This window comes from Cricetulus griseus (genome assembly GCF_003668045.3).
Source record: "Cricetulus griseus strain 17A/GY chromosome 1 unlocalized genomic scaffold, alternate assembly CriGri-PICRH-1.0 chr1_0, whole genome shotgun sequence".
NCBI lineage: Eukaryota > Metazoa > Chordata > Mammalia > Rodentia > Cricetidae > Cricetulus > Cricetulus griseus.
Window position 1 is genome coordinate 50520867 of NW_023276806.1, and position 27907 is coordinate 50548773.

General features: G+C 38.3%; 2 protein-coding genes across 5 annotated transcripts in view; one reads left to right on the forward strand and one right to left on the reverse strand.

Annotated features, from left to right (window-relative positions):
* Window positions 1-559: 559 nt before the first annotated feature.
* Dram2 (DNA damage regulated autophagy modulator 2) lies at window positions 560-27122 on the reverse strand. 4 transcript variants are annotated; one of them, XM_027395430.2, is made up of 11 exons: window positions 26970-27094; window positions 26342-26413; window positions 25069-25139; window positions 22628-22759; window positions 17431-17575; window positions 10844-10911; window positions 9798-9937; window positions 5057-5234; window positions 4226-4308; window positions 2918-3010; window positions 560-2438 (listed from the first exon to the last, which is right to left on the reverse strand). In XM_027395430.2, the coding sequence occupies exons 5-11, from the start codon at window positions 17559-17561 to the stop codon at window positions 2331-2333; spliced, it is 801 nt and encodes a 266-aa protein (XP_027251231.1). In that variant the 5' UTR covers window positions 17562-17575; window positions 22628-22759; window positions 25069-25139; window positions 26342-26413; window positions 26970-27094; the 3' UTR covers window positions 560-2330. The 4 variants fall into 4 exon arrangements, with proteins under 4 accessions (XP_027251231.1, XP_027251232.1, XP_027251230.1 ...); XM_027395431.2 differs by lacking the exon at window positions 26342-26413 and adding an exon at window positions 25981-26070 and having other exon boundaries at window positions 26970-27085; XM_027395429.2 differs by lacking the exon at window positions 26342-26413 and having other exon boundaries at window positions 26970-27122.
* Cept1 (choline/ethanolamine phosphotransferase 1) overlaps window positions 27080-27907 on the forward strand; it is a 42269-nt gene continuing 41441 nt past the window's right edge. Inside the window, exon 1 of the mRNA XM_027395426.2 lies at window positions 27080-27218. The gene's annotated coding sequence lies outside the window, so the exon portion shown is untranslated. The remainder of the gene's footprint in view (window positions 27219-27907) is intronic.

Sequence of the window (27907 nt, forward strand, 5' to 3'; positions counted from 1 at the left end):
AAGCAGATTAGGTTACTTTGGCCTTGTGATTCTGTAATCTTTTATAATGCTGTCAACAATATCCAACAGACATAAAACATTAGGAAAGAGTATTCCTGATTTTTTAAAATCTAAATCTAGAATACATTCATTAAACTTTCTATAATGCAATCCCATGCCTACATAAAATTGTGAGGTCGCTACAGATAGTAGTCTCTCTGTGTTTTCAAGACAAAAAGGAAATAAGATTTCACTCTCAATACCTGCCAAGGTTATTACTTTCAGATTTCATAACTGGAAAGCTAAGTATTTGACACCCCCCCCCACACACACACACACAAAGTGGAATTAAAGAAAAATATTTTTCTTATGTGTTAATCCACACATGTATTTGGCAGTACTGGCAGGGGTGATATACTGAGGAAGAGAGTCACTGTCTATCATCTCTTAAGATAGAAAACAACATCCCACATTTCTCTTGGTTTACAATCCCATCTTTAAGTTTATCCATGTTTGTAGTCATTGTTACTTCAAAGGTACATGTTAACTAGCAGAATATAAACACTATCAAACTAACAACTTTTCATCTTAAAACAATTTCTTTATTGGATGAAGTATATCTCTCAGGTTTTTAAATAGTCTGAAAAGGGGTAACTGTAACAAGTCTATGTTTTCCTCTTAACTACCTTCCTCACATTTACCTTCATACATTCTCACTCTATCACTTTCTTTCTCATCATATCATGGATACTTCATAACTTGACTTACTGGTAGAGAGAAACCACAGGAAAAGGTAATTTTCTTGTGTGATTACAGCATGATTCTTCAACAGCTTTAGTAGCTTTGCATAATTTGTATGCAATTTGTTCTAGTAGTAGCAACAGTCAATCGACACGTGTTTACTGAAATGTCTCCCTTGTTCACCGTTGCTTGGCACAGGTCAATACTCCATTTCTCCATTGGTTTAAGAAATTTCTTCAAAAATAGTTACTGATTTTTGTATTTAATAACTTATAATTGAAGTCTACAGTTCTGTCATATAAACAGTTTCCTTGACACATTTAAAACTTTTCTCGCCATCTTTTCTTCTGGTCTCAGTCCCATCTTTTTTAAAATATAAACTGTGAGAATTCATCAAAGATTCTTTTACAACCTCGTTAGACTCTGGGCACTTTCTAGGTCAACTATTTCCTCCCTTTTAATCTTAATGGGGATCTAGAAACTATCCTCCATACAGAGATCTAAATAAAAACTTTACAATCATTTGCATGAGGAGAGAAAAAGTTTCATTTATCACTATTATCTTATACTTAGGTTTTTAGTTTGGATTTTGGTCTCAAGATCTAGGTTTTAAAAAGATCAATCTCCAGTAAAAAGGCTGAGTTTCTACTCAAAACTACTTTAACTAGTAATTATGATTTTCTATAAATGAAAAGCAAAGAAGCTCCTAGGTGTAGTGCAGAGTAACTTTTATTTGTTATTAATCATATCTACTTTTGTTTAAAACTTTGCAATCTTAAATTATTTAGGAACATCAACCCGAATTTATTTATTATCATGTGCATATGGAGGTCAGAGGATAACTGGTAGGAGTCTTTTCTTTCTTTCCACTATGTGGGTCCCACATATTGAACAAGATGGTAGAATATTTGTAACAGATACCTCTGTTTCACTGGCAATTAAAAATCAAATCTTAGAGACCAGAATCTTTGAAGTTATTGCAAGCATGTATGACACATCTGTTATTACTCCTATGTCCAGAATCAAATAAATACCCACTGACTTTGTGTGTGCAAAATTTAAGCCATCAAAGAACTCAGGCCATCTCCTATTTACAGGGAGGAGGGGATGATTACAACACATGTTAAATCCCTGTAAGAATGCCTTAATAAAGTAACATTTCAACATCAAACCCAGACTGTAATTTATCTACTGACCAATGCTGATTGTTATAGATCATGGAAAATGTTTCTCATTAAAGTGTTCCTAACAAAGACACTTTTAAAATGACTTACAAAATATTTAAGGCCAGTGATACAACTTGGTGTTCTTTAGTCTGTTTTTCTTCGACAAAGTAGCAAACACTACAATGGTATTATCCTTTGGTTTTATTTTCTGAGATAAAAAAAATTAGTATAGGCATAAATATTTCTAGGTAATCTCCTTAATGACATCTTTAAGAAAACTTATCAGATGGCTTATTACATTTCTCCTGATTATCATCTTTCATTAATGTCAATGTCAGCCTTGATTAACTGATTCAAATCGTCAGAGTATAATGAGCAAGTTTTTGTGCATCTTTCTCAAATCCCTGAGAATCATAATTATCACAGAAGTATTTTTTCCCCTCATTAAAAGTCTCTGGAAAGCAGCGGTGTTCTTTCATTGGTTACAGGGCAAGGTGCAGTGTCATAAAGGGTTAATCCATGTAAATTGGCTTCCACCCGTAAAGTAATTTTCTGGAACAGAAAAGAAAATTATATAGAGAAGTTTGGTCCTTATGAGAGACTATCTCTTCACTATGCTCCACAGTCTCCTTTATGAAGTCAGAGATAAAAATGGATCTAACAGGGAACAGGAAGTCATTGCCACAGGCATCAGCCTGAGCACCACATGGAATGGGAAAATCACCTTCTTGCCTCAGTAAGTTTCCTGGTTTTCTTTGTAGTTTTTTGTAAGCCTATGTGGCAGGGCTGGGTGTATGTGAATGCACACAGATTACAGAAGTCTATTGAAGAATTTCTTCAGATTATCAAGGCTGAAATTAACTTGCAACACACTGAGAAATAATTTCACCAGAAGTTCCTCTTCTTGTATTACTGTCTCTGGTGACAGATATTAAACTGCTAATTTTCAAAAAGGACAGGGAATCAGCCAATGAAATATTCTGGTAGTCCACATGAAGCTTTATTGAATGAAATTAAAACTATTTTCTTACCTGAAAATCACGAATGTAAGTCAGGAAAAATCCAAAGAAGGAAAATGACATAGACCATTCTGCTGCAGTAGTGACCATGTGAAGCACATAACCCTTGAATCAAAGAGGAAAAACAGGATAGTTTTGTGAAGTTTTATTCAAATACTCTACAGTATTTCTCAAACTAAGCAACATCAAATTCTTATAGATCAATCTTCTTTCTGAAAATCAACCTGAGTGTTTTGAATGTGTTTTGAGAATTGCAGCAACTATGAGGAATACACCTCCGAAACCATACTAGATGTCTGATTTTTCACTTAGATTAAATATAATTTCCACTAAATAACCAAGACAAAAGAGACTCTCCATTATACAACCAAGGAGTTACTTCTGTCTCAGATTCATAAATCAACACATGTAATCCTTACAGTTAGGAGGCTGAGTGAAGCTCACAGATTTAAGGTCAGCCAGACCATAGAGTGAAATTAAAAACACACCCCTCCCCCACAAAAACACAACAAAACAAGTTGTGCCTAGCTTGTACAGACCTTTTGTTTGATCCCCATCACTGTAAATCTTTAAGAAGTATACATGGAGGGAGCATGGGGAGATGCTCAGTTGGTAGTGCTTGATGTGCAAACATGAGGACCTTCATTCTCTCCCCAGAACCACAGAAAAAGCCAGTGTAATGGTGCATGCTTCTGGCCCTAGAACTGTGGAAGTGGAACCAGGCAGATTATTTGAGCTTGGGCTTGTTGGCCAGACATCACAGCCATGTCAGCAAGCCCTGGGTAGTGAGAGGTTCTGTCTGTCTCAAAAACCAAGCTGGAACACCTGAGGAATAACACCTGAGACTGTACTCTAGCTTTCAAGTGTACATGCACACACACACGTGCACGCTCACTTTCTCTCTACTGCGTGCACACAAAGTGTGCATAAATGTGTATGTATCTCCATAAAATTTATAAAATGACATTAGGAAAAGTTCAAGAATGCATACTATAAGATTTCATAAGGTCTAATTCTAGAGTTTGTACACTAACTTACAACATATATGACACAGGGTTGGAGAGATGGTTCAATGGTTAAGAGTGCTTGCTGCTCTTTTAGAGGAATCAAGTTTGGTTCCAAGCTCCAATGTTGGACAATTCATATTTGCATGTAAATATAGCTCCAAGGAATCCTATGCCCTCTTCTGGCCTGTACAGGCATCCATGTATATATGATGTACAGATACATACAAATAAAGTTAAATTTAAAAAGAAAATAAATCCTCAAAAAATTGCACACACACACGACACATACTTTTGATAGACTTTAAGCTCTTACTTTGTCCTCAGGGTTCCAGTGTAGTTTCTGTACTATATCAGCACCAAAATCACTACTGTACAAAATTGATGAGCAAGTCATCACTATAAAAAAGTCAAGGAAGAATCTCAGAGACCTGAGGGTTTAAACTTGTAAATCCTAACAACAACAACAATGAAATCATTTTAAAAGCTAGCTTGCCCATTTGTTGCTATGTTCCAATTCTATTTCTATTTATGCCATATGGCAGTATTAAAACTAAAGATCTATCCAGAGGGCCCCCAGGAAATAGTTAACATCACCATCATCATGACCTTTCCTCTCTGATCAAGAAGCAGAAGCTCTACAATAAATTTCCACTGAATAATTTTCTGTGATGAGCACAATAACTCTCTATTTTCCTTAAGCATGACTATACTAAACATTATTTTTGTTCCTGGCACAATTACTTGATTTCAGTCTTAATTTCATGTACAAATGTGTAACTTTCATTAGCCTAGAGTGACTTTAAAGAGGGGAGAGGTGGGGAGTGAGTGGTGCTGGAGTAATGCCTCAGCAGTTAAAAGAATACGTTGCTTTTACAGAGGACCAAGATTCAATTCCCCAAACCCACATGGTATCTCACAACCATCCATAAATTCAATTCCATGGTATCTGATACCCTCTTCTGATACTGGTGCTAGGTGTACATAAGGTACACATACATACATGTAGGTAAAACACCCATACACATAAAATAATCTAAAAATATTAAAATTAACAAATTGGTACTTACATTGTACCTATTTTACTCACTTGTTTTGTTCTTCTATTCTCTTTGCATAATAAACCACACTTTACAACAAAGGATACTGCTAAGTGCACTTACTCCACACCAGATAACCAACAGCAGTCTGACCCAGAAGACTTGTTTGCTGTGAATTTTAGGTTGCATTTGGTAGGAAAGGATGGTCTGAACAAACATGTATAATGAACCCATACTAAAGGCAAGCACAGCTCCACATACATGTGCAACAAATAGTGTTGATTTCTGAGAAGCAGAAAAAAGGAGTCAGTCAATGAGAGAAACTTATACACATCATCAATATATCATTTAAAGGCACAAGCCACACAATTCAATAGAGCATTTGCTGAGTGGACAAGCTCTGTGGATTCCAAGATCATTTCCCCAAAGCACTGGAAGATTATAGTGAAACCAGATGACTTCATTTACCAACAATTACAATGGTAACAAGTATTCATGAGTTTTGGTTATTTTTTGACTTATGTAACATTTCTGATTGGGTCCTATTGGGTGTCAAATATTTTTTTAGAGTTATTAATATGCAAATGAATGAAACAAACACTCAGCCCTCACAGTTTATGTTCTAGTGAAGATACACAAAATAAATAAAAAACTTCAGAAATAAGGATATTCTATAGTAAGGTACAAACGGTAATAATAATAGAAAAAGGCAAGTAGGTTAAAAGCAGAGAGCTCAGGATATCAGGGGAAGAGAGTCTAAATTTAAATGTAATTTAAGGCCTTCATGACACTAATTTGTTATTGACTATGCCACAGGTATTATTATTAGTTTGTATTGATTATTCCACCGTGATTATTATAAGTTACAGTGTCTTCCCTTTATTTACTTATTTTCAATTTCTAACATCTTGTGTTCCATCTGTTTAAAAGGAACAACCAGCAATATCAAATTTCTATAATCAAATTTTTAAATCAAATTTTTGTTGAATCCTTGTTTGTTTGTTTCTAATTAGTGGTATTTGTACTTCCTGTAGTAGAAAAGGCAAATCCAATCCTTGGCTCAGAGGGAGCATAATGACTAAGAAAACAAAGGGAGGGCAGGGGCCAGTTTCCTTTTTTTTGTCAGCTGTATAATCCACAAATGCAGTTGATTTGCTACAAGTGACTCTCAATGTACAGAAATCAGAGAGTTTGATCTCCCAAAGGCAGCAGTTTCTTTTCTTAATGAGAGAGTAGGCTACTTGCTTGAAGGCTTGGATATTTTATGTGGTAAAGCTAAATATAGACACAGCACAACCAATGTCATTATATAATTCCTTAACAAAATCATTGAATTAAAGGCAAAAACTAAAGAACAGAGGGAAAGTATCTGCTGTATTAAAAATTGAAATAGAGGGTGTATAAAATTAAATGGAAACGGAAGAAAGGAAGGTAAGGAGGGACAGCTAACACCAACAGCCATTTGAAGGGGTCTTACAGAAACCTACTACAGTAGAAGCTTCTTAAAATATATACATATATGAAAGAAATCTACATAGAATCATCAAATAACAGGGGGAGACAAAACCCCAAGAAGATATCTTGCCATCAAGTGAAACCTTCAGTGCCATGAATGGGTTATATCTAATTGAGTTGTTGGCTTACAGAGCCCAATGAGAAGCCCCAAACAACTCAGACTATTGCCAAAGCAAATGATTGCTCTCCACAAACTGATGGTAAGGTCTTATTGCTAAAGACAACATCTACAAGTCTCATTGAACATGGAGAAGCCATGCTGTTGCCTAACTAGAGCCTTTACAGTTATTGACTAGTGTTCATAGTGCTGGATGGTACTCTGCATGCCTCCTAAGGAGAGATGTAAACACCAACCCAGCTGCAAATCCTTCATCCTACAATGGTGACCTGCCTGCAAGATACACTGGATCAATAGTGGCACAAAAGTTGTAGGAGCAACCAACGACTAGCTGATTCGACTTAAAGCCCACTTCATTAGATGGAACCCATACCTGACACTGTTTGGGTGGCCAAAAACCTGAGATTAGATTGGTCATGGGCCTAGGAGAAAACCAAATACTACTGTTCCACTAAAGGGACATAGCAATAAAATGACTCTTAATGACATTTTGCTATATTCTTAGGTCAGTGTCTCACTCAGCTATAATTAGAGAAGCTTCCTCCTTTAGGAGATGGGAAGGAATACTGAGACCCACAATTGGCCAATATGCAGAGAGTAAGAGACCTTGAAACACTAAATCCTAAATAGGATCTCTTCATCAAACCCCTTCCCTCAGGGGTCAGGGAGTGTTGCAGAGGAGGAGACATAAAGAGAGTATAAAGTAAAATGAGCCAGAGGGGATAGAAGAAATCAAGGAACCAGTGCTTTCCAGACACAACAGAACTGGCACACAACGAATTCACGTTGGCAACATGCAAAGGCCTTGCACAGGTCCAAGCTAGATGGGTTCTAGCACTAAGAGAGTAGACATGTGCCCCCATCCTTAACCATTAAGCTATCTCAAATTAACAACTGCTCACAAAAGAAAACTTAATTTTCTCCAGTGGAGTCTGCTAGGTATACAAGGCATACTTAAGGGCAGGGCCCCCTGCTTTGTAGTAGATGACCAACACAAAACAAACTCAATGGGATTTTAGAGATTTTTTTTTTTTGTCTCATAATGGACTTTTTTTTTTTAAAACCTTACTAGTCTTTTTTGTGTTTAAATGCCATTTTGTGTGTTTAAATGGCTTTATGATGTGTGTGTGTTTCTCCTACTTTTTCTGTTTGTTTTATTCTGGTTCATTTGTTTTTGTTGTTTTCTTTTGCCTGTTTGTTTTCTACAAACAGAAAGAAGCTATGAAGTTAGACAGTTAGATGGGTGGAAAAGCAGGGAGGATCTGGGAGGGGAAATTATGATTAGCATATATTGTATGAAAAGAAAATTATTTTTCATTTTGAAAAGTTCAATGATATGTGAGTAGTTATCAGCTTTCATTATTTGTATAAATAAACTAAATATTAAAAACAAACCTATAACTTACTATCTAGTTTCATAATTTTAGAAACTAGGGAAACCAAGGAAAAGAGTTTAAGGTTACTGACAACTGCTGGAATGAGCTGCAGAAGGTCTGGAGCAGCTGGCCATATAGGAGAGCATGGAAGAGAACCAGTCCTACTAATACCTTGACTTTGAGAGATTAAAGTTTCTTTTTGAAGCTATCCAACTCATGGTATTTTCATATGACAACCCTTCATATCTTCCTGCTTATTACTCCCTTCCAAACCTCCTGAAGGATAAATCTAGAAGGAAAACATTTTTCTAAGTGGACACTGAGGACCCCTTACCACCCATTATTCATTTTGTTGAATTTTACATATTTATTGTTCAAAGGCATTCAACTTAAATTATATTTAAAATTCCACATTCTAATAATTATTGTGCTTCCCTTTAACACAAGCAACCAATGCTAAGACATCTTTCCCCCAACCTTTTTAGTACTTTCAGTGTTTCTCAAAATGTTCCTAAATAATGAGCACTTGCATGCATTAAGTAGTGAACTAGGTGCTGAAGTTACAGTGGTGAGCAAACAACTAAACTTAGAATTAATGAGAAATATACTAAAATATAAATAGGAAAATGAAAACTACTAATTAATAAAATATAATTAGACCCCAGTAAGAAATAGAAAGGATGAACTTTCCAAGACTAGAGAATACAAAAAGAAAACTCAGAATACACTGCAGTAGGACCTAGCAAAAAGGCTTTCTCGGAAAGTGTGGTCCTCACTGAGGTCTGGATCTACTTAGGACTGAGGCTTCTAGCATGCTCAAGTACTTATGTAAAGGGGTTAAATAAACCTGTTTTATTTATGGAACAACAAAAAAACGGGCAGGCATCATATACAGTGGCAATGTTAGAAATACAGTGATATAAAAATGAGGCTAGAGAACCAGATTAGGGAGGACTTTTGATCAGATTAGATATCTGAGTTTATCAAATTATTTTTTCTTAATGTAAATTATTCAGAACTTTTAAGGAAGACAACAGAGAACTTTTTTTTTTTTAAGTGGAGTATTGAGTGAAGGAAAGTAAGAGTGAAAACAGATGAACAATTGCTTCAAAAGAATTGGTAGGAAAGGAAGAAGAAATAAAAAATAATGAGAAACAGAAGCACTTAAGAAATATTTAAGAGCGAAATTAGTAAATCATCACCACTTTCACAACAGCGCTAAACATTCCTCCAAGCACCCTCTACCTACAAATCATAAAGGAGAGATAAAAGATAGGTGATAATATTCACCACTTTAAGTGCCAAAACCTTACATGGGAAGAAAGGATGCCTGTGGATATTTGAGTGATGCTAGAATCTGTGGATGAAGGGGCCAGAAAGGAAGTCATGAGTAAGAGTCTGAATGTTTAAGATGTACAAAGTTGAAGGAGGAGGTATAACCAAAAGAGAGAGATCTGATCCAAAATGACAAAGCCCAGAGGACTGGTATGGCCACGTGAATTAGAATGAATGCAAAAACGAAACACCAATTTTAGATCTGCAATGTGTCACTTATAATGTTTATCAGTTGTATCTGATTTTTGAGGTAACTTCTAACTAAGTATGATGAAGTCTGTCCTGACTGTATTGACAAACACTCCTAAGAACTTGTTTGTTCAGATAGATCATTGAATATGGATTACTCTACTAGTTAAAGTAGCTGTTTTTAAAATGGTCAAACAGCTTAATTTTGTTAGGTAAAGAGGCAGGAGCAGCATGTGACTGAACAGTTCAGCTTTTCATTTTACCACAGACATCCAAGAATATGGGGAAAATGCCCATCTTGGTTAAAAAACAAACCTGGAAATTTGCCACAAGAGAAAGTCCTAAACAACTCAGTATCCCAAGTACAAGGCCAGCTTTGTTGAATTTGATGATTAGGTTCTCTTCAGGATTCAGTGCATGAACTTGTTTGTAACGAACATACATGGTAGCAATACCTGGCAAGAGAGAATTTGAAAAACAATGAAGTAATGAGTAACCAGGGGAATAAAATGCCAGTGACGAGTTCACACACAAAGGTGAGGTCTACCCAGAAACACAGACTGTCCTTTGAACATAAACTTGAAAGGAGAACACAAAACAGCAGTAATCTTAAAGAACTTTTATAGTCACACCATAGAACTACTTGAACCTCTGGGTGCCTGAGCAAGCCATTTGCCTTTCCTGGGCCTCAAACTACTTAGTATAAAACTTAGAAAATAAGTTTGATGTGTCCTGAAAGTATCTCATGATATTCTTATTATAGTAAATCCATAAAATTTTTAGGATCAGCATCAAAGTCAACAGTAGAATCCAGATGGGATGTGCATAGGTAAAACAAACAAAAAGCTTCCCTCCTTATTCTTGTATTGTTTTATTTCAGGCTTCCACAGGTGGGCTCATGCAGCCACAGCAGTCAATTACACAAGCAAATAGAACCTGCTTTATACGCTCACGTTTCAAGAAAGGGCCAAATCAAACTTTCTACTGGAGAGTTATTGCCAAACAACACTGGAGTACAATAAACAGATACATGCTTTGTAGCATGTATGTTTCATTGTGTTTGGAACCTTTATTTAGCTAAGAAGTCAAGTAACAACACAAATATTTCTTCAAAATGTATTTTTATAGTTTGACATTTCTGCCTGTGGTGTGTCCCCCCCCTTAGCAGGCAGTAATGCTTACCACTATATAACAAATTTTTTTTCTTCTTTTTAAAGAACATAACTATAATTCATAATTTAGTAGTAACACATTCTCAATTATAACTAGAAAATAAACAGTGATACAATTTTTTTAAAATGAAAACAGTAATTTGACTATTCATTTGAGTGTTAATACCACCCGCCACTTCCATTACTTACCTAAAACTGCAGCAATATTTAGCATTACTCCAAATAGGCATCTTTCTGGAGGTACTGTACCAGTGTCACTGAAAGACAATAAGAAAGTACGCAGGGTTCTTACACTAACTAGCCTACCATACATAACAAGGGCCATTTTAAGAACCATTTATCCTTTAAAAGACCCCAAACTTAACTCACATATTTATAAGGAGAACATAACTTGAGTTTATAAATATCTGCCTGACCTTTTTCTATCATTTTAGATCTTTTCATTACCATATAGCAGAAATCAACAGAAACCATTTAGAAAAAAAAAGATTATCCTTAATATGTTAAATGTACATTCTGCACTCAAAATTAGGTATATAAATACATCAGCCTCACTGGAATATTCTGTAAGCAGCACTAGCTCTTTCATAGCTCTTGTCTCTTTGTACCTGTTGTTGATTGCCTGCATTTCAATTAAAACTTGTTCATCAACCAATCATTAAAAATACTTATCAAATACCATTTATCAGTTATTGCCTTATAGTTAGGGTTTTTACTGCTGTGAAGAGACACAATGACCACAACTCTTATAAAGAAAAACATTTAGTTAGGGCTGGCTTACAGGTTCAGAGGTCAGTCCATTAATATCATGGTGGGAAGCATGGCAGCATGCAGATAGACATGATGTTGGAAAAGGGGCCAAGAGTTTACATCTGGATCAGCAGGGAGAGAGAGAGACAGTGGGCCTGGCTTGAGCTTCTGAAATCCCAAAGCCCACCCCTGGTGACACACTTCCTCCAACAAGGCCATATCTCCTAATAGTGCCATTCCTTATGGGCCGATAGGGGTCATTTTCATTAAAACCACCAGTGATCATTTATGGGAGAAGAATAGAGAGGATAACACATGTGATGAAACCTCTACCCTCATGGAACTCATAGTCAGGACTTATTTGGAGCATATTCTTACTTTTAACTTGGACCAGTCCTCTAGTACACCATGATTGACAACACTATGTCCAGGATCTTCAAAACCACTTACTACACTGCATTTCAGCAGATCTTTATACACACGTATCCTCCAAGGCACAGTGGACTACTACACAGACCCAGATGGAAAATAAACCATTTACAAAGTGTAAATCTTTTGATACATTCTTTTATCTCCTTAACACTATTTTTTTTTATCTGCTAAATGGAACTATTCATTCATTCCCAGTTTTGCTGGGTCAATACAGGAATGAAATAAAATGTGAGGTAATTCATGTAAACTGTCCAGCAAAGTGGAGACATCCAATAAGCATTACTGCCTTTTCTTTCCCTAAAACTACTATAAAGGTTAAAAAGACAAGCTTGTTAGTGTTGAAGTAAATTATTACAGATTATGCAACTGTCAGTTACTGTCCTGATATAAGTGCCACTATTGCACCTTTAGGGATATCTTTGTCATGCTGGTCATTGTTGTAGCTTGTAGGTATCATAACTGGGTAGGACTGTTGATTGCTCTTCTCCTCTTACAGCTTGTATGGCACATTGTAGCACTATGAAAGCTAGTCTTCAGGGAGGAGGTTTCCAGGTCGGATTCTGCTTCAATTCTGAGTCCTGTGTCTAAAGTGTATGGGTCTTCAAAATAGGGACTTACCTTCACATTCTGTGAGGCAATCAAGAGCAACAGCAATAGTCTGTACTCTTTGGGGAGTTGCTTGGACTCCTCTGTCAAAGGAAGGTTCTCATGCCTAGTACTTGAGTTTTGTTAGGTAGTCTATGATTGTTGCAGGGAGAATTCTATCACTCCAAAGGGACAAATTTTCATTTAAACTACATATTGGTGTACACACACACACACACACACACACACACACACACACACACACACACTATGTAAGTTCAGATAAATATAAAATAGTATGATTCCATATGGCTTTTTTCAAACATCTACAGCATTATTTATTCTTCCTCCCCTTCTCTGTGTTACTCCCATAGCCCCATATTTTCCCTTTCCTGCTTCACAGGACCTGTATCTTGCTCTTGAGCTCCTTACCTCCCTCCATTGTCCCTTTTTACTTTCTTGGTTTCTGCAACTGCTCCAGGATATGTGCTCACATCTGAAGATTTGGAGCTAGGAATTGCAGATGCGAGAGAATGTGCAGCGTTTTTTTCTGGGTCAGGATTACCTAACTGAATAAACCTTTTCTAGCTCGATCCATTTACCTGAACATTTCATAATTTAATTTTCATTACAGCTTAATAGTATTTTATAGTATATTTGTAGTATGTTTTCATTGTCTACTCGTCAGTTGAAGGACATTTAGGTTGCTTCCATTTGCTGTATATTTCATATGCTGTGGATTGTCTGTTAATGAACATGATATCTGTGGAGCAGGATATCAAATCTTTGATCAATAGTCCAAGGAGTAGTATAGCTAAGTCATACAGCAGATTTATTTTTAGCTTTGTAAGAATTCTATACATTGATTTCCAGGATGGCTCCATCAGTGTGCAGTCCCATCAACAGGAAATGAGGGTTCTCCTTTCCCCACATCCCGGCTAGCATTTGTTGTCAATTGATTTTAGACATTTTAAACATCCTTTGAGTGATGAAATCTCAAAGGAGTTTTAATTTGCATTCTCTAATTGCTAAGCATGGTAAGTACTTTTTGAGAGATATTTCTTAGCAATTTTTATTTCTTTTGAATTCTGTTCAGATCTATATAGCCTATTTTTAATTGGATCATTTTCTTGGGTTTTTACTTTTTTAGTTCTTTGCATATTTTGGGTATTAATCTTCTATCAGATGCATGGCTGGCAAAGATTCTCTCCCACTGTGTGTGCTCCTCTTCCCTGGACTGACTGTTTCCTTTGCTGTACAGCCAATGGCTGGCACCCCATCTGAAGCACACTACTTACTAACCTTTGAAGTGAATTCTGCATTTGTTTATGTCCTGTGGGACTGTAACTATTTGGATAACACCTACAAACCAAAAGGAAATCCTTTTGTGGAACATTTAACTTAACTTCGTTACATATCATGCAGATCAAAGAAATGAGTATAAGTGGAGAATGGGTACTATAATTAAAATGTCTTAGCATCAGAGTAATACAGAGCTTACTAACAGGAAAATAAAAGCAGAAGGAGATGGGGCAGGGGGAGTGTGTCCAGGGAATTTGGAAAGATCACAGACGAGACCAACAGAGAACTGAAACCCTCAAAAGACACTCATTAGCTCCTAAGTTACAGAAAGCCCTGAATGTAATAAGACAAGTTTTCAGAAGGGGAAATAGAAAATGCTGACAGACCTTCATCATTCTTAAATATTCATCTTCTTGCAGAGTTACAAGGAATTTGTCTGGTTCCTTGGGCTATGTGTTTGTACAACACAAGGGTGATTGTCACATTTTTACTAGAAATGAACATTTGAAATCATAAAAAACGGTAGGTTTTATAAACATTTCTAATTTACCCAATTTGTGTATGATCTCCATTACAGAAACCAGATCCGTATGGTACCCCTCTGAAGCACACCTATTTGCCAAAGCAGAAACACCTGACTGTTTTAATGGCTCAACTGAATCTTCTGGTTTATTGCTTTTTTTTTCTTTTTCTCTTTCTTTCTTCGCCCCCCCCCCTTTTTTTTTTTTTTTTTTTTTTTTTGGTTTGATTTTCGAGACAGGGTTTCTCTGTATTGTTTTAGAGTCTGTCTTGGAATTCGATCTGTAGACCAGGCTGGCCTGCCTCTGCCCCCTGAGTGCTGGGATTAAAGCCATGTGTCACCAACAACCGCCCCCCCCCTTTTTTTTGGTGGTTTAACACTTTTTTAAAGTTTGCCGTTTTCTGTGTTTAAAATGTTAATTATCAGAAATAAATGAGGAAATGAAACAATTGCAAACAGCATAAAAATACTATTTAGAAAAAGGTTAAAAAGAAGCAATTGATTCACTGTCTCTAAGATGATGTTTCAAAGGCTTCAGCTATCTTCAGGTGGAATCATTCAGATGAAAACTCAAGGGCCAGCTGAGTTGTACTTAGTGATGGTGTTTTCACCACCTCTAACCCTATGTAATTCCTTTAACTCTTCCTCTCTCCCTATTTAATTTACCTTTTCTCATGAAAATGTCTTTATTAATACACTGTAGTATCTTAGAAACGGTTCATAATTATTATTTTTCTCATATTCTCTTTGTGAAATGCATAAACAGGCCTGGCAGCGTCAAAGTCAAAGTCTTTTTAACCTTGTCTACCCGGCAATACCACATAGAGAAATATGCCTCCATTTCAGCACAGTATGTTAAGTTATGCAATGGCGTCTTTATTATCATATTATTTCTAAAAGGTGAGGGTGGATATTAGCATATTATTATTTTAAAAAATGAAAATTATGGAGTGAAAAATATTAACAATAAGAATAAGGGAAAGAAGGAAAGAAAGAAAGAAAGAAAGAAAGAAAGAAAGAAAGAAAGAAAGAAACTCTTTAAAAACATAGATGACAAAAATAAACTCCGGAAGGGAAGCCACCAAACCACCTGTCAGTTTTGGAGATGGGAACCCGAGGCATGAAGAAGGGACTTTCACTTTATTCATTCATTTTTATCACTTACCTCTCCCTCCTCCTGCTACTTCCTCCTCCCCCCCATCCCATGCCCTATCCACTCCTCAAAGAGGGTAAGGCTTCCCACGGGGAATCAATGAACTCTGGTACCTTACTTTGATGCAGGATCAAGCCCCCCCCACCCCATATCTAGGCTGAGCAAGGTATCCCTCCAAAGAGAATGGGCTCCAAAAAGCCAGTTCAAGCACTAGGGATAAATAGTGGTTCCCACAGCCAGTGGCCCCACAGCCTGCCCAAGCCATACAACTGTCACCCACATTCAGAGGGTCTAGTTTGGTCCTGTGCAAGTTACCCAGCTGTCAGTCCAGAATCAGTGAATTCCCACTAGCCCACATCAGCTGCTTCTGTGGGTACCCCCAAACTGGTTTTGACACCTTTGTTCATGTCATTGTTCCTCCCTCTCTTCAAGTAGACTCTTGAAGCTCCACCCATTCACTTTATTTTTTTTAATTTTCATTTTGAATTTATGTTTATGTGTGGGCTAGAAGAAAGCATCCCATCCCCAAAACTGGAGTTACAGGGAGTTGGGAGCCACTCTATGTGGGCTCTGGGAATCAAATGTGGGTCCTCCGCAACAGCAAGCATTCTTAACGGCCCATAAACCCTAGTGACTCCCTGTTTATAAGCAACATCATCTTGTTAAAAGTTTGTAGCAATTCTTATTGCTGCTTTTGTATTTTAAAAAGATGGGACGAGCAAGGCTAGAAGGGTGGCTCAGCAGTTAACAGCACGTACAGCTATTACAAAACACCTGGGTTCAGTTTCCAGCACCCACATGGCTGCTTACAACCCTCTGTAACTCCAGTTCTATCCAAGCGCTTTGATGCGCTTATCTGGCTGGCACCAAGCATGTATGTTGGACATACACGTTGCTCGATAAACACTCATAAGAATAAATTTTAAAAGTGGTTATGAACACAGTACATGCAACACCCATAATTAAACTGTTAGTAGTTTTGAAATTTCAAAAATAAAACTAGTGATACCTATTTTTCAGAAATATCTAGTCAGCAGGTCATGAAAAGTAAGAACACAGTCCCTAGAGTAAAACTGAAAGGTACAAATCTTGGTTCCATCACTGAATGAGTTGTATATCATTGAACAAATCACTGACCTTTCCAGGACCTTATTTCCGTGATATAGCTATTGAACATGTTCGAGGTATAGTCTACACGGAAGCATTATGGCTGATTGGTGGGCCTTTTAAGATGTGAGGCCCATTAAGAGGTCTTTAGGTCACTGGGTGTGCACACTTAAAGGGAATTATAAAGCTCTGTCCTCCTTGCTTTTGCTCTCAGGTCATGAGGTGAGTGCTTTTGTTCCCTATATATTATTGCCATGACATTTGCTCTGCACTAGGCTCAAAGTGATAGGACCCATTAATCATGGTCTGAAAGCTCTACAACTGTGAGACAAAGCAAACCTTTTCTCCTTAAGTTGGTTACTTCAGATATATATTACAGTAACAGAGGATAACTACAAAGCCTCTCTTCTTAAATGAGGATACATTTCTCTACCTCATATGGATGATGAAAGGACTCAATGGCCTAAGGCATGAAGAGTACTTATAACATTACCTTGTCACACAACAAATCAATATTTGCCAGTATTACTAAATTTCCTAATGTTACTATTGTTTACAACATTTATTAACTTTAAGAAAAAAGTAATTCTATTCCTAGTTTCTGAGGCAAGCTCAAGCACTTATTTAGAAGACAAGTCACTAAGAGATTAGACTCTATTAACTAACTTATCCCACTGTTCCTATATTTCTCCATTACATGGAGAGAATCAAATGCAAGTTCTATTTTATGTTCCCTTTGCTATAATGACAGTATAAAAAACTTGAATTTTCAAATGAAAATTGAAAGGCCAGATTTATTGTAAACTACCAATTAATTAGTTATAAAGACTCTCCATGGTCTGGGAAAGTAGCTTGGTGGCGGGGCACTTACCTGGACATGTTCTAAAGGTGGGGGTTACTTCTAAAAGACAAATTTGCTACACTGACCTGATATAAGGCAATGCAGGATCAACATGGTGGAGTGTTATTGCAGTGATGTATGAGAATATGAAGGTAGCAAATGTCCAAATTACAAGTGCTGATGGCAGGAAACAGAGGCCTTGCTGGAACCACCACATTTCAAGCAAGTTGTCTACAGCAGAAAACACAAGTGAGAAACAGTAATAGATAAGTTTTTCTGCTCGCTGTTAGTCACCCCCTCCATATAACCTGTACTCTCATTCTGCAAGCATCCCTGCACTTGTACCCTTACCCCACAAGCCTCCTTTATATACTATTTCAGCATCATTTTTCAGCACTAAGACTCACCTGCTGGCCACAGCCAGAAACTTGTTTTCCACCTTATCATTTCACATATAACTAAGTACCAATCCTGATTCTTCTCCTATTATTTCTTTGCAGTCTACCTTCTCTCTCCATCTTCACTGCTACTACTCTATCTAAACTGCTATCATCTTTGACCAGATTATTAGAATAACTTTCTAACTGGACCTTGTAACGCTGTTAAGTATAAAGCTACCCGTTTGTATCATCAGTACCTCACTGATATCAAAATATAAAACTGTTGAAGTCCTTCATACAAAATGCATAGAATTTATCTATAGTCTATATATACCCCATACATTTTAGGTCATGTCTATATTATAATAATGAAAATCAAGACAGTTGTCATAATGTATTATTCAGATAATAAAAATATCTTTACATCTACAATAGAGATTTTTACCCCCCAATATTCTCAATCTACAATTGGTTAAATCAGTGAATGTGGTCTTCTGTTTCTTAGGGAAAAGAAAGCTACTAAAATCTTTGTAATCTCTAGACTGGCAAATGTCTTATATACTGATGGGCTGGCTGGGCAGTGAAGTCTAGCCATCCTTAGAAGGAAAGATTGACATTAATCAATCCTGACTCTATAATGCAGGTTCAGTTCAAAATCCAAAAGAGACAGATCAGATGAACAAAAGAAGTAGAGGAGGATGCCTGTGATCCACAGTATAAGTGCCAGCACAGAAGACATCCAGATGGGGAGAGAGAGGCTCTTGAGTTACAGTGGGCAGGTGGGGACTGTCAATTTGTGGTATATTCTACAGCAGACCAATAGTTTCCCTGGTAAGGCTTTCCAGACCGAATCCCTCTCATCCAGGCCCTCATGGTAAACGAGAAATGTGGTGTTTGGAGCCAAACAGATTTTTTTTTTTTGTCAGTCAAGTTGAACCTAGAAGTTTGAAATTGAGAGGTCAGTGACTCTCCCACCTCAGGCGCAGCCTGTGTGCCTATATAGGTGCCAGTGTGCCTCTCTCTGAAACAAGGTCTCAAGCTTTCCAGGCTGGCTACCTTCATTGTTGGGATTCCAAGTGTATACCACACCATGCCTGGTTGATGAGGTTCTGAGGCTCAAATCCAGGGCTTTGGGTATACTAGATAAGCCATTCACCAACTGAGCCATATCAGTTTCTCAAGAAGGTATGGTCCAGAGTTTGACTTGTGACTATGGATGATAGAGAGAAGACAGCAAAGGATGTAGGGCTTCAAAATGCAAAGCTGCAGGAAGACCAGGGTGACAAGACTAGCAGAGGGCTATCCCTGACCACAGTTTGGATTTCCTTTATCAAGACAAATGAGTGGGGGCACTGCAGCCACGAACAGGATGACAAGGAAGGCATGCTGCTAGTAAATCCACTCAAGCACCAGGGCTTCCCCTGTGATCTACAGGAGCCTGGAGAACACTGGGAAGTTGCTAGGTAGAAAGCTTGCAAAGGCAAATGGTAAGGGGGAAGTGGAGGAATATTTGCATGACAGCAGAGTTCCCATGACTGAAAAGCAGTTGCTCTGCTGTTTTAAGAAACCTTTCTTGACTTCCCCACCCCGAGAGAAGAACTACTTGCTGGACCTGCCTATGAGTAATATGTCCATGGATGGTATAAAAATGAGCTACCTGGGCCAAAAGGTGCTCAGTGAACTGAAAGAGTCAGAGGAATACAACTATACAGAAGCATAGGCTCAGTGCCTGCAGGCACACTTCAAATGAGCATGCTGCCTACTCGAGGCTATCATCACTCCTACACCTCTTCTACATATTTTTATTTTTTTATTATTTTATGTGTGTGAGTGTTTTGTCTGCATATAAAGTCTGTGTTTGTGCCCCTGGTGCCAAGAGGCAAGAAGAGGGTGTCAGATCCCCTGGAGCTGGAATTGCAGTTAGGTGGGTGTAAGCAGCCATATGGGGATTGAACAGAAGTCCTCTTCTCTGAACAGTAGCCGGTGCTCTGAACTGCCAAGTCATCTCTTCAGCTCTAACCTCGACACATTTTCCAAGTCAACCTCTAGCAGCCTGTACGTCACCAACAAGGACACCAATCACACTGAACAGTAACATCTTGTTTGGTTTTTCTTCCTCACTAAACCTCAGTTTTAGAAGAACAAGAAATAGTTGTTTTAGACACTATTATATTTCTGGTTCCTATACAAATGGTTAAAAAAAAAAACACTTAAATACATACTACATGCCAAGATGTTATATAATAACAAGCCAAGAATGTGAATTATGTCTTCATTTACTTAAATATTTAGAGATTTAATTGTTAAAAATATGTGTTAAATTTATGAGTAATTGTTCCTAGTATTTCCCATCAACTTTGTAATTCCTGTAAATACCAAATCAAATTCCTTGAGTTCGAATAATGCTCCACAATCTTCTACTTCCCTGTCTCAGGCTGACTTTCCCAATAATGAAATTTCAGCCACTTGCAACTTGTCATCTGCTTCAATCATGTGATGGGTTGCAAAATAAGCATATTTACATTGCTAAGAAAGTTACTTTCCCTTTGCTCCAAAAAGCTACCAGTATAATCTTGATTCAAATAATGTCCTGTCTAAATTGTCATAATCTCCTAAAGTTTTTCCCTTTCCTAACAGTCCTTAATGGTCTATCAACATTTTCATTTATCTATTTATTCTTCTTGGCAATTCCTTGCCAACATCCTTTAGGTGCTTTTTCTAGAGTAGGTTTTTGAGAGAATAATCCTGATGGTACATTTCCTTAGTCAGCTCTCAAATGCTACTTTAGTTCCTATTTCCAATCATTCTTTTCAAGTCTGTAGGAACCCAGTTCTATTATTTGTTGGTTTTGTCAAATCTTACATGTGCTTTTCTCAGAGCTTGACAGCTTAGAAACCTGCAATGTGACAGCACATAGTCTCCAATACTTTTTTTTTGAAACAGTTCTTCCTTTCTTCCTTTTTTCTGTCGTCGCCCTTCCTACCTTCCTTCCGTCCTTCTCACTCTTTCTTTGCTAGACAGAGTCAAGTAATCTTTATTTAGCAAAGGAATATAATCAAGCAAAGACTATCATGCACACAAATGGCACTGCGCTATGAAATAATAAGCCATACACTATAATTCTATAAATCATTAACTCAAAATTGATCATAAAACTTCCTAAAAAATGACAAAATTATATTAACTATAAAACTCCAAAAATAGAAAAACATACATGATTTTTTTTTTTAATCCTAGACTGGGAAAGAACTCCCTATGTAGTTAAGAAGGCTTATGAACTCATAATCATCTTGTCTCCATTGCTTGGGTGCCAGAATTATAGGCATGTGCCATGCAGTACTAGGAATCTAACCAGGGTTTCCTGCATGCTAGGTGCTCTACAAACTGAACTACCCTCCCAGACCCCTAACATATACTTTATGGCTTCCAACTATGAGCTTATATTTATTTGTGTGACCTTAAATCTAAAAATATTCTAAACTCTAGCTTCTTAAATTATGGGTCATGAAAAATCTGGTAAACAGGAAAATGTTTCTGAACATACAACAATCAAACAGTAACCCAAATTCAATAGTGTAATAAATCCAGAAATACCTGACGGTGTTTGCCTGGACATGTATTGTGCAACTTTTGTGCAGTCTTGGCTCTGACGGCACAAGGTACATTTTGCACCATGTACTCAATTATCAGTGAACACTGCCTGAAACATCTTGCTCAGATTCAAAGCTGAATTTGAATCAATTTTTAGTGTAAATACAAAGTTTTCTGTTCTTAAAGAAGTATAATGGTTTGATTACAGAAAACAAATACTTTCACATTGTCCTGTCACTCCTCAGTGTGTAGCATCTGATTAGTACATCTTGACTGAAATGTGTTAGAATATTTGATTTTAAAAATTTCAGATTTACAGATTTGAGCCAAAACAAACAAACAAAATGTCATTAAATGATTTCAGTTTGGGACTAGGAAAAAATTGCTAGCAAATAAAATGGTCCTAAATGGACTTCTGCCACCTTGTACTACATATTTATGCAAAGCAGCATATTAAAATCTACCAACTTTGCAAAACACAGAGGATGCACTTTGCCCTAGAGCAGCGGTTCTCACCCTTCCTAATGCTGTGACCCTTTAATACAGTTCCCCATGTTGGTGGTCTAGACAGTGGTTCTCACCCTTCCTAACGCTGTGACCCTTTAATACGGTTCCCCATATTGTGGTGACCCCAGCCATAAAATTGTTTTCAGTGCTACTTGATAATTGTAATTTTGCTACTGTTATGAATCGTAATGTTGTCTTAGGCAACCCCTGGGAAAGGGTTGTTTGACCTCAAAGGGGGCACAGCCTACAGATTGAGAAACACTGCCTCACTGATAGTGTGTCAAATATTTAGTGATTTAATCTTTAATGTACAACTTAACAAGTTCATTCCTCACATTAGCTACTACTACTCACATTATTTGCTACGGTCTTTCATGATAAAATTGTATGTATACAAAAGAACTGTTTTAAAATACATTTCTTTATGATTTTATTATCAATGTTTGATTTGCTTACCTAATTCATGTAACTATATGACCATCATGTAAAAATTTCTCTGGTGAGAAAAAGTTACGAGTGGAAAAGGTTTTAAAAGACCAGTTCTAAGAAACTTAATATTGAGTTTGAATCCCAGAAACTACTGGACAGCAGGAAAGAACCGACTTCCATAAGTTGTCTCTGAACTCCCCATGTGTACCATGATACACCTGAACAGGAGCACACACACACACACACACACACACACACACACACACACACACACACACAAAGAGAGGGGGGGAGAGAGGGAGAGAGGGAGACTGAATGAATTATTTCAAGGAGAGTCTGTATTTGATTTTGCTAAGCACTTGGAATTTTTACTAACCTGGATCAACTTTGTGTTAATTCTTTGGCTTCCAGTCTTTCAGATCATGTAGACTGTGAGCTTGAACCTTGACTCAGAGATGGTAGGCTTTATACCATTTCTAGTTCTCAGATGGTATCTTTATTCCTCCACCTAGACACATGAAGAAAATAGACAAATTTCAATGATCTGTCTTTGCTAAGAGAGAGAGATTTTTCTGGCCCCACATTCACAGACTGTGTGAGATAGATCCTGGCTAAATTTGAAAAAAAGACAGTTCAAAGGATATGAGTTATGTAATTAAGAGGAAACGTTTGCATTTTACCTAATGAAAGTATTACTTCTTGGAAACTCGATATCCCAGGAGATCCAGGTATGAATCCTTCCTTCCTGCTCCAGGCAGAAGCAGAATTTTATTCCTTGTCCTTCACTGTTCTTTGTTACATGCCAAATGCTTTCAAAGAAGATAACAGCTAGTTTATCTCTCTTGCTTCAGTTCCTTTCTTGACTTTTCAGCCTGGAGGGTTTCCCTTTCCTTGTTTTGGTTAGTGTGGTTGGTTAACATAAGGTTTTATCATTCCTGGCTGGCCTGGAATGCATTTACCTCCAAGTTCTGGGATTACAGGCATGAGCCACCATGCCCAGCTGAGAAATTTCATTTTCTTTCATAGAAAATATGTTTTGCATTTTAAAAGCTAATATAAATTATTCAGAATTTAGGTGTTTGGGCCAAAGATATCTTCAATCATTTTGCTCATCCCACTACTAGTAGAATAACCTCCTCCCCATTTTACTGCTTTCTTACTTCTAGATCCTTCTTAATATTCAAATGCAGCAGAGGGCTGGAAAGATAGTTCAGTTTAACCGAGAATCCCAGTAAATAAAAGCTAGGTGTGGCAGCATGCTTGCAATCCTCATGCTAAGGAGGAAGAGACAGGATTCCTGGGGCTCACTAGTTAGCCTAGGCTATGTGGCAAATTCCAGGCCTGTGAGACACTCCATCTTTAAAAAGGTACATGACACCTGAGGCTGTCATCTGTCCTAAATAACCACATGCATACATGTGCACCAGCACGTACAGAAACACACACCACACCACATACAAATTAGGCAGAAATGCTATCTTCTACACAGAACCTTTGCCAATCTCTTTGCACATAGAAGTAAGCACTTCCTGAGAAAATCTGACTTGCATGTCTATAGCTCTTTACATCTATAGTATGAACATTTAGGAAGGTATCTGAAATTGGAAGAGTAAGAGTTCACTTCATCAACTGCAAACACAGAGACTCACCTGTCATCACTTAATAATAGTTGAATGAATGAAAAACTGACACCAAATCATCTAAACTCCAGTAACTGGTCTTGTATTTTTTGTTTCAATAAGCAACATTATCATTTTTTCCCTCAGATTCTTAGACTTCACAGTAACTCTTGTAGAGTAAGATCTCTCCCAAATCCTCACATGCTGTCACTAAATAATGGCAATTCTATTTCTTCCTTTCTTCCATCCTTCTACCCACTCTATGATGTAGCCACTCTTTTTGTTTTGCTTTGTTTTTCGAGACAGGGTTTCTCTGTGTATCTTTGGAGCCTGTCCTGGCACTTGCTCTGGAGACCAGGCTGATGTAGCCACTCCTGTTTCAATCTCCATTCCTGGTTGAACTGCTTTTCTTCCCCTTCATCCATTCAATATGCATTTCCAAATTACCTACTCCCCTATGTAACTGTTTGATGCTGGGAAAACTTCAAAATTCATCGAAGCCAGTTTCTCTTTTAAAAAATGGAAATATTTTCAGCACAGATTGCACCCACCATCCATCCATGCAGTAGTTACTGGAAAGGTACTCACTGTTATTTAAATTAATATATCATAAAATTTCAAATGTTAGTTCCTATGTTGTATTCATCACAATTCCAATGCTCAGAGCCTGTCTAGTGGCTAACAAGACAATAAAGTTCAGGACATTTCTTTATCAAGGAAAAGTTCCACCATACTGTGCCAGATAGTTAATATAGAAGTTACTATGACAACAAGGAAAGAACATAACACACTGGTGATGTATAATCAGTAGCAGCTTTTAATATTGTCGAATACTTTAAATTACATTTATTTATGTGGTGTGTGTGTGTGTGTGTGTGTGTGTGTGTGTGTGTGTGTGTGTATGTGTGTGTGTGTAGGGGTATACATGCCACGACGTGACCAGAGAATAAATGTCAGGAATCAGCTTTCTTCTTCTACTATATGTGTCTGGGGAATGGAACTCAGGTCCTCAGACTTGCTGGTAATTATCTTACACGCTGAGCCTTCTCAAAGCCCCAATATTATTTGTTAGACAGTCTAAAAGAATAGCTGTTACAGTAACGTTCACTAAAATACGAAATGAGATAATAGATATTAGGTACTATAATAAGTGGTTAGTAGGTATTTACTTCTTTTTACAATGTGAAAGATAAATTACCTATTTTATGAGTTCACAAAATTCCAATCTTCAGAATTGCCCAAACTTGTTCCTTTTGCAAATGTTGAAATCTATATACAAAGAAAATATGTTATTATTTTAACCACATGATTTTAAGCCAGTGAACAAACAGTATCTGAGGCCTGAACACTAGAATGTAGCCTTATGAACAAAGTGTTTTTCTTTAAACAGTTGATGCTTGAAATTTTTAATATCAGTGACCTACCAACTGTAATTAAGAAAATGTTTTAATTGTAGGAAGTCAATTTTCTTACTGTTTGGTACAGTAGACAAACTTCCTTAACCCTTAAACACACTGTGCTTTTTAAAATCCTACAATTATGACTTTCTAGTTGTTGGACTTCAGGTAAATTACTTGGTTTCTGAGAGATAGTATTCTGATTTAAAATAAGTAAAAGAAATACTATAATGATTTATAAATTTTGCAATCATAACTACCCATACTTGGCTGTGTGTGGATTTCTTCTAGGTATGATATATTTGTATCTGTTTAGGCTTTGAAGATTCTAGCTGTTTAAACTGACAGTTTAGAGGCAAGGCAAGGCTTAAAATACTGAAACATCTGCCAGAGACAATTGAGAAACTAAGGGGAAGGAAGACTACTAATTGTCCATGCACCTTCACCTCCAAAAGCTAAAGTGTGAGAGCAATTTCAGACCAAGTAGATTAGAATTAAAATGGTTAGCCATTTTACGAGTTAAAACAGTCAAGAACGCTTTTAAAGAGGTGGGTAGAGTGCATAGCAAACAAGAAGCCTTAAGTTCAATTTTCAGTACCAAAAAAAAAAAAAAAAGAAAGAAAGAAAAAAGAAAAAAAGCTTTAAAATTACTTGACAATGTAAGAAAACTAGACAACAGTAAGAATTTTAACAAACTGTATTGCATCTCTCACCCATCTTCTGTGCTTTCTTTGAAGTTCCACGAATCAGAAATCTAGTTACATTTTTTTCACAAACATTTAAAAGCCACTAAATGATGACAGCTAAAGAATAATAAAAATGTAAACTCGGAATGTTTCAAGTATACAAACAGGTGGCCCCAGGGTTTTTTTTTTTCCAGAGGTGCACAGAACCATTAGGCTCAAACAAAGCATAAAAATGACTATTTTCCTGAATTCTAATATGGCCTCTTGACAAATGTAATATTTTCTAATGACTTATCCTAAAGCGTCTAGTTAGACGGCCGAGAAATAAGAATTTGTTACATCTGGGTACTTCTTTATAAATTAAAACTGGGAAAGCTGGAGAACTTACTCTTGTCTCACTGTTTTTTCAAAGGAGCGCGGCTGTCGGGATTCCCAGCACTAAAATTATAGGGGCCATTCCCTGAAACACAATCGTGGGTTGTACACTGAGCTCTGTGTAAACACAAGGTCACCACTGATCTCCCTTTCGGACTTCCCCAGCCCCCACCAACTAGAAATAAGGGCTCAGGGATGACAAAGGGTACCGAAAGGTTTCCTTAGCTGCTTCAACAAAAGCAGAGTGTTTCAGACACCGTTTTGTTTCTCCCCGTCACAGCCCCCTTCCTGCAAGTCTTGTAGTACTAGGGCTTCGCTGTGCCTGGGACAAGGAAAATACCAGAGACATCAAGCTTGGCATCAAGCACCACTTGGAGTACGCGGACGGTAGAGGTACCAGAGAGAGAAAAAGCGGGGTGCGGAGACCTCAGCCTGGTTGTCATTCATCGCGACCGGGTTCCCGGAGCTGACCCGGGAAGGCTCCAGTGCACCTGGGAGCCAGGTGAGGCTCACGCTCCCCGGGGCGATGGGGGGGGGGGCTCGCCCTGCGCTCCCGCCTGGACCCTTAGGGCCCATCTTCCGACGCAGCCTCCTCTAGACACCCCAGCTCGCGGCTGGGCCAGCCATTCTCCCCCACCCACCTCTGGGTCTTCCGCGCCTGTCCAGGACCCGCCAGCTTCGGCCTGAGGGTGCAGACCCGGCCCGCCGCAGGAAATCAGGGCGGAGCCCCGGGGCGCGCTCCCAAGCGGCTCGGAGACGCGCAGCAAGCCCTGGCTGAGCGACCGCTTTACGGCAATCGTGAAAGTGTCGTGAACGTGCTGCCGCCTATCAGTCACTCAATCGGCTGAGCTCGGAGTTGCTATTTCTAGGCTTGTGCTTGTTGGGTCGGGGTAAGGCTGCGGGGGCCCGGCCTGGGGAAGTGGCGGGGATGTCGCGGACACGGTGGGGTGCGTTTCTCCCGGGAGGAGTGCAACGAGAGCAGGAGGCTCTGGGCTGGACATAGCCGGGTGGCTGCTGACGGACTAGTTGAGGCGAACGCCGTCCTTGCTGGCGCCCGGTGGCCTCGCGCGCGGGGTTGTGGGGAGGGCGAGGGGCGACGCTGGCGGTCCTGAGGGCTCAGGAGTCGGAGGTGGAGGGGCGCCTGCGCGGTTAGCGAGCCGTGGGGTCGCGGGAGGCAGCACCCCAGGGCGGCCCGGGGCGAGCAAAGGGCCGGGGCGCTGGCCGCGCGGAACCGACCTTGCCTGGCAGGTCCACACCCTCCTGGCCCGGTGTCGCCAAGTCCACGAACCGTGCAGCATCCTGTGCGGTCGTTGCCTTCCCTTTGGAAGTCCGTGGTGATGTTTCCCGGCTTGGGCCACGTTTCTTGTTCAGCAACTTTTCTAGAAATTTCAGCCCATATTGACAAGCTCAGAGATTGCCAGCTAGAGTTTATTTCGGTCGTTTTCTTAGAAGGAGATTGCCTGGGTTTGCCTGTGCTCCCAGGAAAGCTTGGCTGAACCTCAAGCCTTGCGTTTTACGGAGTTTGATTTTTTTTTTTTTTTTCCATTTCGATGCTTGGCATTTTGTTACCAGGTTTTGC

What these genes read in the sequence shown, in the direction of transcription:
- Dram2 (XM_027395429.2), bottom strand. Translation starts at nt 17,561, where the DNA reads ATGTGGTGGTTCCAGCAAGGCCTCTGTTTCCTGCCATCAGCACTTGTA. An exon ending in AAATATTGCTGCAGTTTTAG is followed by an intron (nt 9,938 to 10,843) that starts GTAAGTAATGGA and finishes CTCTCTTGCCAG; the next exon opens with GTATTGCTACCATGTATGTT. An exon ending in CTCTTGTGGCAAATTTCCAG is followed by an intron (nt 5,235 to 9,797) that starts GTTTGTTTTTTA and finishes TCTGCTTCTCAG; the next exon opens with AAATCAACACTATTTGTTGC.